The sequence below is a fragment of the Capra hircus genome, chromosome 6 (assembly GCF_001704415.2).
Source record: "Capra hircus breed San Clemente chromosome 6, ASM170441v1, whole genome shotgun sequence".
Classification (NCBI taxonomy): Eukaryota; Metazoa; Chordata; class Mammalia; order Artiodactyla; family Bovidae; genus Capra; species Capra hircus.
In genome coordinates, this window is record NC_030813.1 from 72,384,897 (window position 1) to 72,401,796 (window position 16,900).

General features: G+C 37.6%; 2 protein-coding genes across 4 annotated transcripts in view; one reads left to right on the forward strand and one right to left on the reverse strand.

Moving 5' to 3' along the window:
* LOC102182773 (multifunctional protein ADE2) overlaps positions 1-16,900 on the forward strand; it is a 63,542-nt gene that overhangs the window by 25,903 nt on the left and 20,739 nt on the right. For 2 of the 3 annotated variants that reach the window (XM_018049488.1, XM_018049486.1), the window contains exons 2-6: positions 1,232-1,318; positions 2,811-3,242; positions 11,515-11,586; positions 13,019-13,084; positions 15,574-15,710. In XM_018049488.1, the coding sequence (XP_017904977.1) occupies positions 1,232-1,318; positions 2,811-3,242; positions 11,515-11,586; positions 13,019-13,084; positions 15,574-15,710 (794 nt within the window). The remainder of the gene's footprint in view (positions 1-1,231; positions 1,319-2,810; positions 3,243-11,514; positions 11,587-13,018; positions 13,085-15,573; positions 15,711-16,900) is intronic. The other variant, XM_018049487.1, reaches the window with a different exon arrangement.
* PPAT (phosphoribosyl pyrophosphate amidotransferase) overlaps positions 1-16,900 on the reverse strand; it is a 36,872-nt gene that overhangs the window by 17,307 nt on the left and 2,665 nt on the right. The gene's annotated exons all lie outside the window — the stretch shown is intronic.

Here is a 16,900-nt window from a genome sequence, read left to right on the forward strand (position 1 = left end):
AAATGGGATTCTCAGGGCAAGAATACTGGAGTGGGTTGCCATGCCCTCCTCCAGGGGATCTTCCCAACCCAGAGATTGAATCCATGTTTCTTATTGTCTCCTGTACTGGCAGGTGAGTTCTTTACCACTAATGCCACCTGGGAAGCCCTTTTAAATTTATGTAACTATGCCACTTTAATTGAATTATGGGCTTTCTTTGTAGCTCAGTCGGTAAAGAATCTGCCTGCAATGCAGGAGACCTGGGTTTGATTCCTGGGTCGGGAAAATTCCCCAGAGAAGGAAATGGCAACCCACTCCAGGATTCTTTCCAGGAGAATCCCATGGACAGAGGAGCCTGGTAGGTTCCCAGTTCATGGGGTTGCAAAAGTGGGACACAATTTAGCGACTAAACCACCATGCCACTTGAAATCATTGAGACTTCCCTTATTTTTCACTTTTCTCTTTTAATATAAGAATCCCCAATATAATCTGTAAGATGATAAACAGTATTCCTTTTCTTATTCTTTAGTGGAATACCTTGTAATTATAATGGTAAAGTGATTTTAAATGAATGTTTATGATATTAAAATCATACCTAACATTTGATCTCATTCATGTAAAATATAATGCTAATTCTGTTACTCAGTAAACAGCATTAGAAAAACATGGGAGAAGGCAATGGCACCCCACTCCAGTATTCTTGCCTGGATAAGCCCGTGGACGGAGGAGACTGGCGGGCTGCAGTCCATGGGGTCGCTAAGAGTCGGACATGACTGAAGCAACTTAGCAGCAGCAGCAGAAAAACATGTGAAAATGATATAATCAAGGAGGGACATCTTTATCTTTTAAGGTTGGCAGGGTTCTTTTATTTTATCACATTGCAGGATTTCTCTTTCACATTACTAGTATCACTTAAAGGGCCTACTATGTTGAGGCACCTAAAATAGAAAAATGAAAAAATATCTCACTTTAAAGACATAGTTTAACTTGAAAACTAACTGCGACCATCCTCAGAAACTTCAATGCTAGGGGATGCTCAAAATGTCAGGACAGAATGGAGGAAGTTAGATTTCTCTTTATATACATAGATACTTAAACCATATTATACCACTATTTTAAAAAACATCTATCATAAATCTATGATCCTTCATGAATATGATCATATTCAACTAAAACTATTAGCGTTATCAGTTGTTAATCCAATTTTAATTTTCCTTGGCACTTATTTCTAAAAGGAATTCTCTCTTTTCAGGCAAAATGTCAGTTACATCAGAAGACAAGGAAGACATCTCCGGAAATCCTTTACTTCTGGTTTCTCAAGTCAGACCAATGGAACTAGGTAGGCATGGTATAGGCTGCTCAAAAATATAATGAAAATGATCTACATCAAATTGGAAAGTAAGACTGATATCAAATCTGAGAAAATGGGTGATTTTTTCCTGGTAGAAATACTTTGGAAATATTAGCTTCAAATCCCCAGTCTTTACGCTTTAAATATAGTAAGGAATCTGATGGCCAAAATTACACATAGTAAGTGTGGTACTTAATATTTAGTGAGCATATGACTTCAGCTATCCTGGAGGCTAAGAAAAGTAGAACTTTACATTTGAAAGTAAATACAAAATCCATAATGAAGTCAAGGATGATTTTATTCAACAAAAAGTCAACATAAGTCCCATTCTTGCTTATAAATTCTTACTGAAAGTTAATGCAAGTGAGGAAAAGTGCTCACTTGATTTAAGATGAAAAAATCTTAAATTTAAAACTTTAAAAAATTTTTAAATAAGAACATCTTAAAATTAAATTAATATTTAAGATGAAAACCATCTTAAAACAAAGACATTAAATACAGCACAAAATAAAACACCTCTGTACCCAGGTAAATACTATGGTATATTTTTTTAATGACTAATGTTATAGATACTGAGGTCCAAACCACCTTTTTATTAAACATGAAATCTGAGTAAAATAATATGGTTGTGAAATATCCAATATAATGTCAAGAAATGACATTATCGTAAAATGAGTTGCAAAACTGTGCAGAGATCTAACACAAAGTTATTAAAGGATTTATAACTAAGTGGATACATTCTGCCTAATGCATTATGAAATTTCTGGCACATTTCTTTTCATTAAAAGGATATAATACTTCACTTAAAATGGCACTTGGTCTTTAACCAATGGGACATCTTTTATTTTCACAAAGAGTTAAGAAGCACCAATTATTAATGTGCTTCTTCTAAACCCTTCATTCATGAATAGTCTTGGCTCTCAATCGTGAATTGCACACTAGAATCACAATCTGGGGATAAAGGATGGGGGCAGTGGTTTATAAAGGCTTCCCCAGGAGATTCTGACATGGAGCAAATGGAAATCATTAGATACAGAAAAGGCATGGGGAGGAGATAAATTGCTCACACTTATGGAAAAATTGTCTTCAACAAGCTGTTTTATATATAATTATATTGCTTTAAAGAAGTAAATATTACAAAATTATATATTCAACTTTCACTATACACTATATAATGTGGGACATTAATCCCACATACTAAAGGAGCAGAATGGAAGAGAAAGAAATGCTAAAGAAGAAAGATGATCAAGATGTAACTAATTAAAAACACAACTTTATTAAAGTCAGTCACCATCACAATAAGGAACAGATTCACGTTCTGTACTTTGATTTCCCAACTAGTTTAAGACAAAAGCTATATTACAATTTGCATTCCATCTCCCATAGAGAAAACTACTGTCTTTAGTAATACTGCATCCAATTATTTATCTTGTCTGGTATATGTAACCCATATATCTCTTTCCCTCCCCACCCAATACAGGTGACTCTACAGCAATAATGGAACCCCCTAATAATCCAACTGTCATTCCAACTGTAGCAAATGAAGGAGGAAAACACTGGACTGTACCAGAAGTCAGGGCTCTAATAGGCATCTGGTCTGATCAAGGAATACAACAACAACTAGAGGGAACAATGAGAAATAAAAGGATATTTGAACAAATTGCTGCCAAGCTTCAGAAACTTGGAATTGAGAGAGATTGGAAGCAGTGCCGAACGAAGTACAAAAACTTAAAGCATGAATACAAGATTGTAAGAACGGCTAGAGACCTAGGCATGGCTAAAAGCATGAAATTTTTTACTGAGTTGGATGCTATTCTGGGAGACAAGAAAACAGAAAACTCACAACAGGAATCCCAAGATGAAGAACAAGCCACAGGATGTGCCCATGTAAAGATGGAAGAGGATCAGACAGGTAGGAAAGCAAAGAAATCTTAACATCATGCCACCATATAAAAAAATGTCAATAACCTGAATATAGTCTAAGGTAAATGGCAACTCACTCCAGTACTCTGGCCTGGAAAATCCCATGGACGGAGGAGCCTGGTGGGCTGCAGTCCATGGGGTCGCTAAGAGTCGGACACGACTTCACTTTCACTTTTCACTTTCATGCATTGGAGAAGGAAATGGCAACCCACTCTAGTACTCTTGCCTGGAAAATCCCATGGATGGAGGAGCCTGGTGGGCTACCATCTATGGGGTCGCACAGAGTCAGACACAACTGAAGTGACTTAGCAGCAGCAGTCTAAGGTAAATAGGTTTTACTAAATGAGACTCAACAAGCTAACTGCTCAATTTATCATGAAACATATTTCATGCAAATTTGATCAGAACACAGAATGGTACAGAGTTATATAAAACAAGGAAAGAAAATTGGATTTCTAGAAATTTTAAAAGACCAATTTTACAGAAGCAAAAATAAAATTCTTGATGGCAGAAATTTTTTTAAAAATTTCATATCTGTTGTGGTAAAATTGTGAGTAAACAGAAAAAATGCATTGAAAAACTCAGAAAAATACAAAACCTGTGAGAATGTGAGTTCTCCTACGACACATCATAAAATTCTTCAAAATGAGTTTAATCTAAAGAATTGAGATGCAATATACACAAAGACATGACTGCATGAAATAAACTGCATGAGTTCTAGGCCAGGAGTGAGGAAATACAAGTTCTACCTCAGTCTCCGTGGAACTCTGAACTCAGGAGTACCTCCTTCAGACTTGCTATGTAAAATGGTGCAATGGAAGAGATGTCATTAAAGACCTCGAGTGGTCACAATGTTTCTAGATCTTAATATCAGCCTTAAATGATACAGTCTTAATTCTTTTTATTTGTATTCTTAATTGGCGGATAATTACTTTACAATATGATGACAGTTTCTGCCATACATCAACATGAATGAAGTCCCAATTCCTAAAAGAATGAGTGGGAAAAGAGGGAAATGACAAAGAGTTAGGATTGGGAAATGGTGGTGAGAAGTCCTAAAATGTTTCACTAGTAGACAAGGAAAGAAACTTGTCTCCTGGAGAACTATATATCTCCCCCACTGAAATTAAAATGTAAAATAACTAGTGATCAAGTAGCCCAAAAGCAATGGCATGACTGTGTTCATACAGTCACTACTGGAGATGCAGGTGAACATAACCTTGTTAGTCTTATGTCAACACCTAGCTAGAGACTTATAACACCAGATGTTTAGTGACCTAAGACTAAAATATGTTTAAGGATGGGCAATCTAACTACAGAAAAATAAACAACCACAGTTTTTAGTATCAAGTTCACTCTAAAAGGGAAAATACTATATTAGAGCTTAAAATATAGTTCTAAAAATAAAAAAACACACCACCATATATCCCACTGTATTTATACAGTTATTGCTGGAGATGCAGCTGAAGATGACTTGGTCAGTAATATGTCAGAAGACCTAAGAGAGACAGTTATGAGACAAAACCCTTGCACAGGTAAAACAATATTCTTGTTTTTATGTGTGTGTGTATGTAATGAAACACGTTATTATAAGATGCTGCTACAGACTCAACTGTGTCACTCCCAAGCTCATATGTTGAAACCCTAATCCCCACTGTTACTACATTTGGAGATGGGGCCTTTGGGAGAAAATTAGGTTTAGATGAGGTCATAAGGGTGAGGCCTGCAGTATTATGATGGTTTAATATACTTATATACATTCGGCTTCCCAGGTGGCTAAGTGGTAAAGAAACCGCCTGCCAGTACAGCAGAGGCAAAAGACGTCGGTTTGATCCCTAGGTCAAGAAGATTCCCTGGAGGAGGGCAGGGAAACTGACTCCAGTATTCTTGCCTGGAAAAATCTCAGTCAGAGGAGCCTGGCGGGCTACAGTCCATAGTGTTGTAAAGAGTTGGACATGACTGAACGCACACACACCCATTACATACATTATATAATAGCCACACATCTAACATTGTTATTATAAGAACATATACAAGTATGTTATAACATTATACAGTATTGTTGGATAATATGCACATTTCCAAAATGCAGAAATGGAAGGTGGAAATTATTAATGACAGTGAAGTTCCCTGTGGCTGCTGTTCGTAGTAGCATCGGCATCACCTAGGACTCATTCAAAATGCAAATTCTTGGGCCCCCTCCAAAACCAGAAATGTGGGGTGAGTTCCAGCAGTCCAATATGTATTTAAGGTGATTCTGATACATGCTGAAGTTTGAGAACCACTGCCCTGTGGTATAGGGCACTTAGGGAATGCAGAGTGTGCTTCCTCTCTGATAGTTTGCCTTTTAGACAAAACTGAGGGAAGAGGGATGACCAAGCTCCTAAGCAGAAGCCTAGCCATCATAGGCCTTGTACTAGTCTTTCAGTCCAAAGCTTCATGCAGCACTGAAAAGTTTAAAAACCAATTCTGATCCAAAAACCAGGTCCCCCACAGTCTTGGCAAACTTCACATTAAAAAGCTCCATGGAAGGAAAGGAAAGCGGCTAGAACACTCAGTGACAGGTGAAAATGGAGAGAAATTAAGGAGACTAACCAGACAGGAACGTGCAGCTGACTAGTGGGACAAAAAAGGTAAACAAAACTCTGTGCTCCTAAGGATTCTAAAGGAATAACTGCAATGACCCTTTGTCACTGGAAATTAAAATCAGATTACCACATACAGTGTTTAATAAGAAAGAAAGATTTCCATGAACAAAAGTTTTAAAACTTTAGAATATTTTTTATGATTTTTAAATCTTAAAAAAATTTTAAAGATTTTTCAAAAAAATTCAGAAGATTAAAGCTCATTAGTCCTCTGGAGAACTCACTTAAATATACAACACCTCAGGATAACTTCTTTTATGTAAAAGGAAAATATTAAACCAGATGTAAACAGACAGGTTTTAAAAAATGGTACGTTTACATGTTAGTATGGAATATATCTAGAAAATATGAAACAGGATGTTTACAGTCATTTTAGAAATAATGGTATTTTAAACTTTCAAATGAATATAAAAGTAAAGGTATAAACCCACATAGATCCCAGCAGCTAAATATGTAAGAAAATACTTTATATATACTTCATGGTGCATAAGTTGCTAGTCCACTACTTGGAAGACTGCTATGTTAAGCTTAAAGACATGGATATCTATCTTTAGGAAAAAATCAGGTCAATAGGTAGAGGTCGGCTCATTTTGTTTTTATGTGCTTAGTTGCTCAGTCATGTCTGACTCTTTGTGACCCCATGGACTGTAGCCTGCCAGGCTCCTCTGTCCATGAGGATTCTCTAGGCAAGAATACTAGAGTGGGTTGCCATGCCCTCCTCCAGGGGATCTTCCCAACCCAGGGATCGAATCCAGGTCTCTCTCATTGCAGATGGATTCTTTACCATCTGAGCCACCAGGGAAGCCCATTTTGTTTTTACAGATTTTACTAATAAATATTGTTATCGGAATTGTCATTGCTCCATATTGTTAACATTCACACTTGGTCATAAAACTGATCTCCCCAAAAGTAACACTTTACTATCTTAAAAGTATACTAAGCTGTTGCTTCTTTTTTTTGTTGTTATTTCAAGTAAAAATCCAGCTAGAGCTGTGGACCCCCACATTCCGGATAACTAATTAGTTTCCAACTTAGAACCCCTGACTAATTAGTTTCCAACTTAGAACCCCTGGAGATTTTGGTTTCGTATTATGCTGTAGAGTGGATTCAAGCTCCTGTATTTTTAGAGAAGATCATCAAGCATAGTCAAAGTGTCATGATTTTAGAGAATAAGACCAGCAGAGGGCTGAAAAGAGTAACACATTAGATTCAGTTTGATTCCAGTCGGGAGAAAATTAGCTACTTCGAGTAAATTATCACTTAAAAAATGTATGACCAATGAAATATGAAGAAGCTAATCACTGGGAATTATCATAGAACACTTAGGCTCTATTATAATAAGTAAAAGGAAACGATATCTTGGTATCTCTGACTTTCTTGAAGAGATCTCTAGTCTTTCTCATTCAATTGTTTTCCTCCGTTTCTTTGCAAAGTGAAGGCTTTCTTATCTCTCCTTGCTTTTCTTTGGAACTGTCCATTCAGATGGGCATATCTTTCCCTTTCTCCTCTGCCTTTCTCTTCTTTTCTCAGCTATTTGTAAGGTCTCCTCAGACTACCATTTTGCCTTCTTGCAAATTTCTTTTTATTTGGAAAGGTTTGATCCCAGCCTCCTGTACAATGTTAGAAACCTCCATCCATTGTTCTTGAGGCACTCTGGCTATCAGATGTAATCCCTTGAATCTATTTGTCACTTCCACTGTATAATCATAAGGGATATGACTTACGTCATACCCAAATGGCCTAGTGCGTTTCCCTACTTTCTTCAATTTAAGTCTGAATTTTGCAATAAGCAGCACATAATCTGAGCCACAGTCAATTCCTGGTCTTGTTTTTGCTGACTGTATAGAGCTTCTCCATCTTTGGCTGCAAATATAATCAATCTGATTTCAGTGTTGACCATCCAGTAATGTCCACATGTAGAGCCATCTCTTGTGTTGTTGGAAGAATGTGTTTGCTACAATCAGTGAGTTCTCTTGGCAAAACTCTATTAGCCTTTGCCCTGCTTCAATCTGTACTCCAAGGCCAAACTTGCCTGTTACTCCAGGTATTTCTTGACTTCCTACTTTTGCATTCCAATCCTCCATGATGAAAAGGACATCTTTTTTTGGTGTTAGTTCTAGAAAGTCTTGTAGGTCTTCAAAGAACCATTCGATTTCAGCTTTTTCAGCTTTAGTGGCTGGGGCATAGACTTGGACTTCTGTGATGTTGAATAGCTTGCGCTGGAAATGAACTGAGATCATTCTGTCATTTTTGTGATTGCACCCAGGTACTGCATTTTGAACTCTTTCACTAACTATGAGGACTAACCCATTTCTTCTAAGGGATTCTTGCCCACAGTAGTAGACATAATGGTTATCTGAATTAAATTTGCCCATTTGTTCACTGATTTTTCAATTCCTAATTGATTCCTAAAATCTATTCCTAAAATGATTTAAATGAGGTAGAATACTTCAATACTTTGGTAATCAGGCCAAAGTCACTGCTTTCTAGTATGACAGTCACAGGTAGATCAACTCTGGCTCAAAGCGGTGGTTTGTTGTTCAGTCACTGTCATGTCTGACTCTTTGCGACCCCAGAGATGGGCACATATATTCTATTAGAGGCCACCCTTATCATCAGTCCAAAAATCCTATGTGAAAGGCTACATGGCTCTTCTAAGAATAATCAAAAGGAAAAGAGTTTTATTTTCCTTTTGGCTGTAGTAAAATATATTTCCAAAATGAAAATATTCACTATCCTGGCAGTTTAACTAAAATTAGCAACATGATGGCCAGCAGAGGGCATTCAAGTATCTATTGTTAGTATCTCAGGTGTGCCAAGCATCTTGTTTTCTCCAATTCTAATTTATTTCTTTTAATAGACTGAAGATTCATCTGTAGTTTTCTTTAAAATGGAATATTTAATTACTTCTGTGTATTTTGCATACATTTGAATAATCTTAGGAGTAAAACTGTGCCCACTTCGCAACCCCATGGACTGTGGCCCGCCAAGCTACTCTGTCTATGGGGTTTTCCAGGCAAAAACACTGGAGTGGGTTGCCATTTCCTCCTCCAGGGGATCTTCCTGACCCAGGGACTGAACCTGCGTCTCCTGCATGGCAGGAGATTCTTTACCACTGAGTCACCCAGGATGCCCAGCAATAAAATTATTATACAAATTAATGTACCTTAGTCATATGAAACAACGTTGAGAACTTTTAAAAAATTAAAAACCTCAGACATAGGTAAGCTGATAAATTTAAACAGTCTACTTGTTAATTTAAAAAGTATAATTTCTATAATTCTTACTGTTTATACTTTAATAATCTTTAAAAAAGCTGTGACAAAATAAAGCTTATGGCTGGTCTTTGCCCCTAGCTCCTGGCACAGAGTTTCAAAAACCTTTGGAATTTCTAGTGGTAGAAGTGTCTTTTTGTTTTTTGTCTTAACAATAGAACTTAGTACATACTGCAAGTGCACACACACACATTCATAGATGAGTACAAACAAGATTCCTAAATCATAGTGGGGGATTGTACCAATGTATCTTTGGATTAACAGAATATTATGGTTTATAAAATGTTGTTGTTTAGTCACTAAGTCATGTCCAACTCTTTGCAACCCCATGGACTGTAACAAGACTCCTCTGTCCATGGGATTTTCCAGGCAAGAATACTGTAGTTCGTTGCCATTTCCTTCTCCAGGGATTGAGCCCATGTCTCCTGCACTGGCAGATGGATTCTTTACCACTGAGCCATCAAGGAAGGCAAAGTGTAGAAGGGATCGTTATTATTTCTTACAATTCTATGTTAATCTATAATTATCTCAATAAAAATTTCAATTAAAAGACCACCAGTAGATTAGGGAGCCCCCAGTTGATGAAGCACAAGCTGGAATCAGGATTGCCGGGAGAAATATCAATAATCTCAGCTACGCAGATGACACCACCCTTAAGGCAGAAAGTGAAGAACTGAAGAGCCTCTTGATGAAAGTGAAAGAGGAGAGTGAAAAAGTTGACTTAAAACTCAACATTCAGAAAACTAAGATCATGGCATCTGGTCCCATCACTTCATGGCAAATAGATGGGGAAACAATGGAAACAGTGACAGACTTTATTTTTCTGGCCTCCAAAAATCACTGCAGATGGTGACTGCAGCCATGAAATTAAAACACACTTGCTCCTTGGAAGAAAAGCTATGACAAACCTAGACAGCATATTAAAAAGCAGAGGTATTGCTTTGCCAACAAAGGTCCATCTAGTCAAAGCTATGGTTTTTCCAGCAGTCATGTATGGATGTGAGTTGGACTATAAAGAAAAGCTGAGCACCGAAGAATTAGTGCTTTTGAACTGTGGTATTGAAAACTCTTGAGAGTCCCTTGGACTGCAAGGAGATTCAACCAGTCCATCCTAGAAGAAATCAGTCCTGAAAATTCACTGGAAGGACTAATGCTGAAGCTGAAACTCCAATACTTTGGCCACCTGATGGGAAGAACGGACTTATTTGAAAAGACCCTGATGCTGGGAAAGATTGAAGGCAGGAAAAGTGGACGACAGAGGATGAGATGGTTGGATGGCATCACCAACTCAATGGACAAGAGTTTGAGCAAGCTCCGGGAGTTGGTGATAGACAGGGAAGCCTGGCGTGCTGCAGTCCATGGGGTTGCAAAGAGTCGGACACAACTGAGCTACTGAACTGAACTGAACTGATATGGCTCTAGACCACAACCTGTCATTTGAAGTCTTGATATTGCTAGAAGCTAAACTTCGTCCTAGTCTCCTGGTCCAAACATGTCCTCCATAAGAAGATGAGGTCCTACCCTGATGTACATCTTCACACACCCACTGCGGCAATATGCTTATAGCCCTCTGTCTATACTTTTGCCTCAAGGTTATTAATATAAACCATTGTCTAATTATAGAATAATCATTGCAAGTAACTATATAGACACCTATACTTAATAACATAGAATTCTTTTTAAAAACTTTTCCAGTGTATAGGGAAGTACAGCTGAGACAAAAGAACACTACCATAATATTGTGATACTTCAACATAGCAATCCAACATACATATATGAGGAGGAGCTTTCCCCAAATTACCAACAGCGGGGTTGTAAACATCCTGAACATATATGGGTCCACCAGGACAAATTCCTGTTACATTTACCATGTTAAGCATTTTAAGTTCCTTAAAATGTTAATCACTGTCTGCTCAATATGAAGACTGCTAAAACCACTTTAGAGTCTTTTATTCTTTTACATGTATTGCAATAAGGATTATTCTGAGTTACAATGAGGACTGAATGAAAAAAACAGCTGTAATAGCTCTTTGCCAAGCATTAAAATGTAACAGTGAAAGCTGTTAAGCAAATTAGGTCACAAAGCACTTTCATACTTTCAAACCAAGCTTCCTGCCTTGTGGCTTTTAAGGCAGACTACTTTCCAACATTGTGTTGGTGGTGAATCCTCTAAGGCCACCTTCACATCTGGTTCAAGATGGCAAATGTTCTTGGCTTTGAGGTTACACTTTTGATGCTGGGATCCAGACTTACTACGTTTTCAGTGCAGTCTTCACCTGCCGAAGTGCATTAGGGTTCTGTGAACAACACTGAAATTACTGCTCTCTTTGTTTTCTGACAGAGGAAGACACTGCAAGTAATGCCTCAGATGAGGTGGGCGGCCCCACAGCACCTCATGGTATCCCTGGGTCAGGTAAGAGATCTAAATTGTTGAATTTTAAATGTACTTTTGATTTTTAAAGTCTGATATATATACCAGTTGAAGTAGTTATAGGGAAGATGTCTACTATAGATGATCCCAAATGCCTCATTATATTGAATACCTGAGTTGGTAGAGTATATGGTAGGGGAGTAAAGAAATGTCTATTCCTACTTCTTACTAAAAAAAAAATCTGTAAATACTGAGACACTCTGTATTCATAAATATGCAGTCAAGGATACCTGTTGATGAAAAGCAGCTAAATTATTCTCACTAATATTGGGGGTTAATCTGTCTTATTTTAAAATATTTGAATATGAATGTATGAAAAAAATTTTGATCCTCACATTGAAATTCTCAATGCTTTATGTCAGTCCAGTTTGCTTTAAATGAATGATACTGAAATATAGGATGTATCTAAGTTTGAATAATTATGAATCATATTGATTCATAGGAAATCACATTCCTTTAGAAGATGTTAAAAGTCATTTACAGATTATAATAGTGAGTGACACAAGCTGGAAAACACTGGTGTGACAAGGAGGTCAGAGCACTTATAAACATAAGGTCTCACGAAAAAATTAAGCAAATGCTTGAAGGGGCCACAAGAAACAAAGAAATATTTGAGGAAATTGCCAGAAGATGAATGCAGTTTGGAATAGACAAAGAGACTGGAAACAATGTCATACCAAATACAAAAATTTTTAATTATGAATATAGAGTTTTACAAAAGAAAAATGTCAACCCTCAAAAGAAAAATGAGATTTTATGAAGTGGATGGCCTCCTAAGACAACCATCTCTCAGAACTGCCGGAATTAGACTTTTTAAAGTAAAAATTCTGTAAACTTTCCTCTTTGCATTTAACTTAGCAAAAAATTCAATAATAAATTCCTAATACTATTTTATGTTCAAATGGTTCCCTAAATTATTATAAACCACATACCTATTAAGTCAAGAATTTCAATTTCTTTTCAAGTCTTTCCTAAAGATTTAGTGAAGATTAGGACCAAAATCTACCCACTCCAGTGTTCTTGCCTGGAGAATCTCAGGGACGGGGGAGCCTGGTGGGCTGCTGTCTATGGGGTCGCGCAGAGTCGGACACGACTGAAGCGACTTAGCAGCAGCAGCAGCAGCAGTACCAAAGTCTGGAGAAGGCAATGGCAACCCACTCCAGTGTTCTTGCCTTGAGAATCCCAGGGACAGGGGAGCCTGGTGGGCTGCTGTCTATGGGGTCGCACAGAGTCGTACACGACTGAAGCGACTTAGCAGCAGCAGCAGCAATACCCAAATATTCCTAATTCTTAAACTCTTTCATCTGTCCAATCACTTAAATATTCTAACTGTAGTATATTGGAATGCGTGAAAACTAATGCACTTTTAGACGATGTCATATAATGACTCTTTTCCTATGTTCTCTTGTTTAAGAATTATTTGAAAATCATACCAAAAACCCAAGAACTTTGAGCATCAAGAGAAAAGCACTTGAAGATGGTAAGAGTCTGAGATATGCCAACTTTTCCCACATTGATTAAAACTTCTGTAGCTTTTTCCTGATAGATGTTTATTCTTGTCCTTGACAAATCAAGACTATTGTCTATGAGCTGTGTGAGAGCAAAAAATGCTGAAAAATTATTTCTTTCATAGCTTATTAAGAGTGAAAGTAACAAAGTAAACAGAAACTTTCCCACCTCAAATTTCTACACTTTTCTGTGATTGCCATTAGAATACTAGGATGTAAAAGGAAAACCCCCACAAACTAGTAAGTTCTGAATTTTGCTTTTCTCCAAAGGTAACTAACAATGGCCATAACTTTTTAGTAATTCTACAAAAACTGAGAAGCCAGCTAATTATGAAGCTGTCATTCCAAACTGACCTATTATAAGTAACAGAAAAGGTTACTTATAATGTGGGTGCATGCTAAGTGTCTTCAGTCATGTCTGACTCTGTGTGACCCTATGGACTGTAGCCCACCAGGCTCCTCTGTCCATGGGATTCTCCAGCCAAGAATACTGGAGTGGATTGCCATGCTCTCCTTCAGGGGATCTTCCTAACCCAGGGATCAAACCTGTGTCTCTTACATCTCCTACATTGGCAGGCAATTTCTTTACCACTAGCACCACCTGGGAAGCCCAACCTAATATAATATAGCATAAAGAAAAACACAGAATATAAGAAAAGGCACTGGTCTGAGATACAGAAAACCTAATTTTTCTAGTTTCTCTTTACCCTTAAAATTCAACATGGAGCAAATGACTGCATCTCTCTAGATCGCTAAGATAATCCAACTTTAGCATTTTCTAGATTTATAATTGATCTAACTGTCTTGAGTTCACATAAATAGTTGAAGACGTCAGTTTTTACAAAGTGAAGACACCTGTGCACCTACCACTCAAATCAAGATATAAAACACTACCAGCACCGTAAATACCCCCCCCACTTCATTAATTATCCTGTTAGCCCCCATGCGTCCATGCTAAGTCGCTTCAGTTGTGTCTGACTCTATGTGACCCTATCGACTGCAGCCTGCCAGGCTCCTCTGTCCATGGAATTCTCCAGGCAAGAATACTGGAGTGGGTTTCCATGCCCTCCTCCAGGGGATCTTCCCAACTCAGGCACCGAACCTGCATCTCTTACATCTCCTGCATTGACAGGTGGGTTCTTTACCACTAGCAGCACCTGGGAAGCCTGTGAGCCCTCGGAAAAGTTATCAGTGTTCATTACCATAGGCTAGTTTTATTAATAGAATCGTACAATTGTCTTTTCCTTTAGTATGTATTTTGTAATGTCAAGTTTCTTTCACACAGCATTGTTTGAGAGTCATCCATGATTTTCCTTGCAGCAGGGGTTTGTTCCTTTTTACTGCAATAGAATATTCCATAATAGGAACATACATCCCTCTACCTTCTCTATCCAATGTTCCCAGATTGGGGCTACTAAGAATAATGTTGCTATACAAATTCCTGTGCATGTCTCCCAATAAACATATGTATGCATCTCTGTTGAGTACACACCCAGGAGTAGGATGCAGGGTCACAGGGTATGCATATATCCAGGTAGTGTTCTAAGCAGGTTATATATTAATACATTTAATCCCTACTATAACTCTATGAGGTAAGTGATACCATTATCCCCATTTACAGAGGAGGGAATAGAGGCATGAACAAGTCTGCTCTGTTGAACCAGTTGCTCTACTTGCCTCTCTGTGGGGGCAGGGACCATCAGCCTTGTGTAGTACAGTATTCCTAGTGTCAACCACAGGGCCTTGCATACACACAGGAAGAGCTCAACAAATATTTTTCAAATAATGTATTAGAAAATAGCAGGACTCCACTGTTCCCCAACCCTGCCCAACAACACTTATATCTCATGAAAGCTGAAAATTTTATTCTCCATTTTTTGACATAAATTACAAATCAGATGAGTTGCCTCATGTTTTCCTTCTCTCAGTGCCCTTTAATGGATGTGTGACTGAAAAGGGAAACTGCTAAGGATTAACCACACGAAAGTATCATTCCCAATGCACTGAATTTGTGCACCGGACCTTTAAAATATACAAGTCTAGCCCAACAGGTGAGAAACAGAGTCAGAAATTGGGAGACTTTCCCAAGATCAAACTATTACTAGGAAACCTGGTAGACTTCAAGTCTTATGTTAAAGAGGCTGTTCCCAACACTCGCCAGAACGACAAATCAGTAATACCTTAAGATCCTTTGGGGGATGTCACTTTTCCAACTAAGGGAATGTAAAACACTAGAGGAATGTAACATGTTTGGCTATTATTTCTAAGAGATAAAAATCAAAAAAGTTAAACCCAGCCTTAATATGGCAATTCAAAGCAAGTTCTCTGATAATCTACTCCTGGGTTTCCCAACAAACTAAATGAAAACAACTGGGAACAAATTCCATAGGTTTGTCTGAGTGCATCCCTCCCCTCTACCTCCCAAGTGCCTTTCTAGTGATACATTGTATACTTTTTACAGAACCAGCATCTGTATCTCTTAAGAAAACTGCTTCTCAGAAGGCTGCAAATCAGTTTCCTCAAAGAACAACAGAGCCAAAAGATTCTTCAGAATATTTTTGCAGTCAGGAGACTCCCTACGTGACCCAACTTCATCAGGTAAATGTCATAAATTTTTAGAAAAGATATGAAAATGTTTACCAGTTATAGGGTTCAATTCCTAGCACAGCAAAATGATAATTCACTTGAAGGGCATTTTCATCCCCTAACTAACTAAGGAAAGGCTAACTAGCTGACCTATGTGGTAAATGTCTGAAATTTTAGTAATTCCTTCTATGGAATCTTCAAATATGTCCATGTCATTCTAGTCTCCATTAACTGTGAGAGATCTTTAAAGATAAAGATCTCTGATCTACAATGGGGTATATGGTTTGTCCCAACTCTGCAAACCTCATTGATGTTTTCAGGCCCGAAAAAGTACTTGATTATATTTATCTGGCATGAACAAGCACACACAGCTTTTTAGCTGAAGAGGACAACCAATTAGCTTAACACTGAAAATTCCCCCTGACAGAAAGCAGAGCTATGGTATAAATCTGCAAATAGCCAAACTACTAAAAAAGGACTTCTGGATGAACCCATCTGGATTAAGCATCCAGTGCATGACTATCTGGTAATTGATATTCCATTTGTTTTTATATATAAAATACATAACACCACAACATTCAGGGGTTCTGTCATCCCTGACACTAAATATCTATGCCTAAGAGAGAACCAAAAACCATGCAAAAGTGATAAGACATTTCAGTTTCAAGAGCCTTCTGCAATAGACCACCACCTGCCAATGTACACTGTGTATAACTAATTCTATACTAAATTATAACAACCCATCTAGGCTTCAAATTTTGACATTCTTTGATTTACTGTCGAATGAAAACATTTTTTGAAAATTTATTTTATTGAAGTACAGTTGACTTACAATGTTAATTTCTGCTGTATAGCAAAGTGATTCAGCTATATTTATAACAAACATTCTTTTTCATATTCTTTTCCATTATGGTATCACAAGATATGTAACATAGTGTCCTGTGCTATACAGGAGGACCATGTTGTTATCCATTCTATTAAAAACATTCTTTCTTAATCTTTCACCCCTACAGCAGCAGATTTCATCTTCTAGACATAAAGAAGTTTCATATTCTTAGAATCAGTTCCCCTAATGTATGAGGACCTTTGCTAATTTAAAATTGTGAATTGGATAGGATTATGGGCAAGAACCAGTGCTCTCAAAGAATCTTAATGATTCTATGCCTGCTGCTGCTGCTGCTGCTGCTGCTAAGTAACTTCAG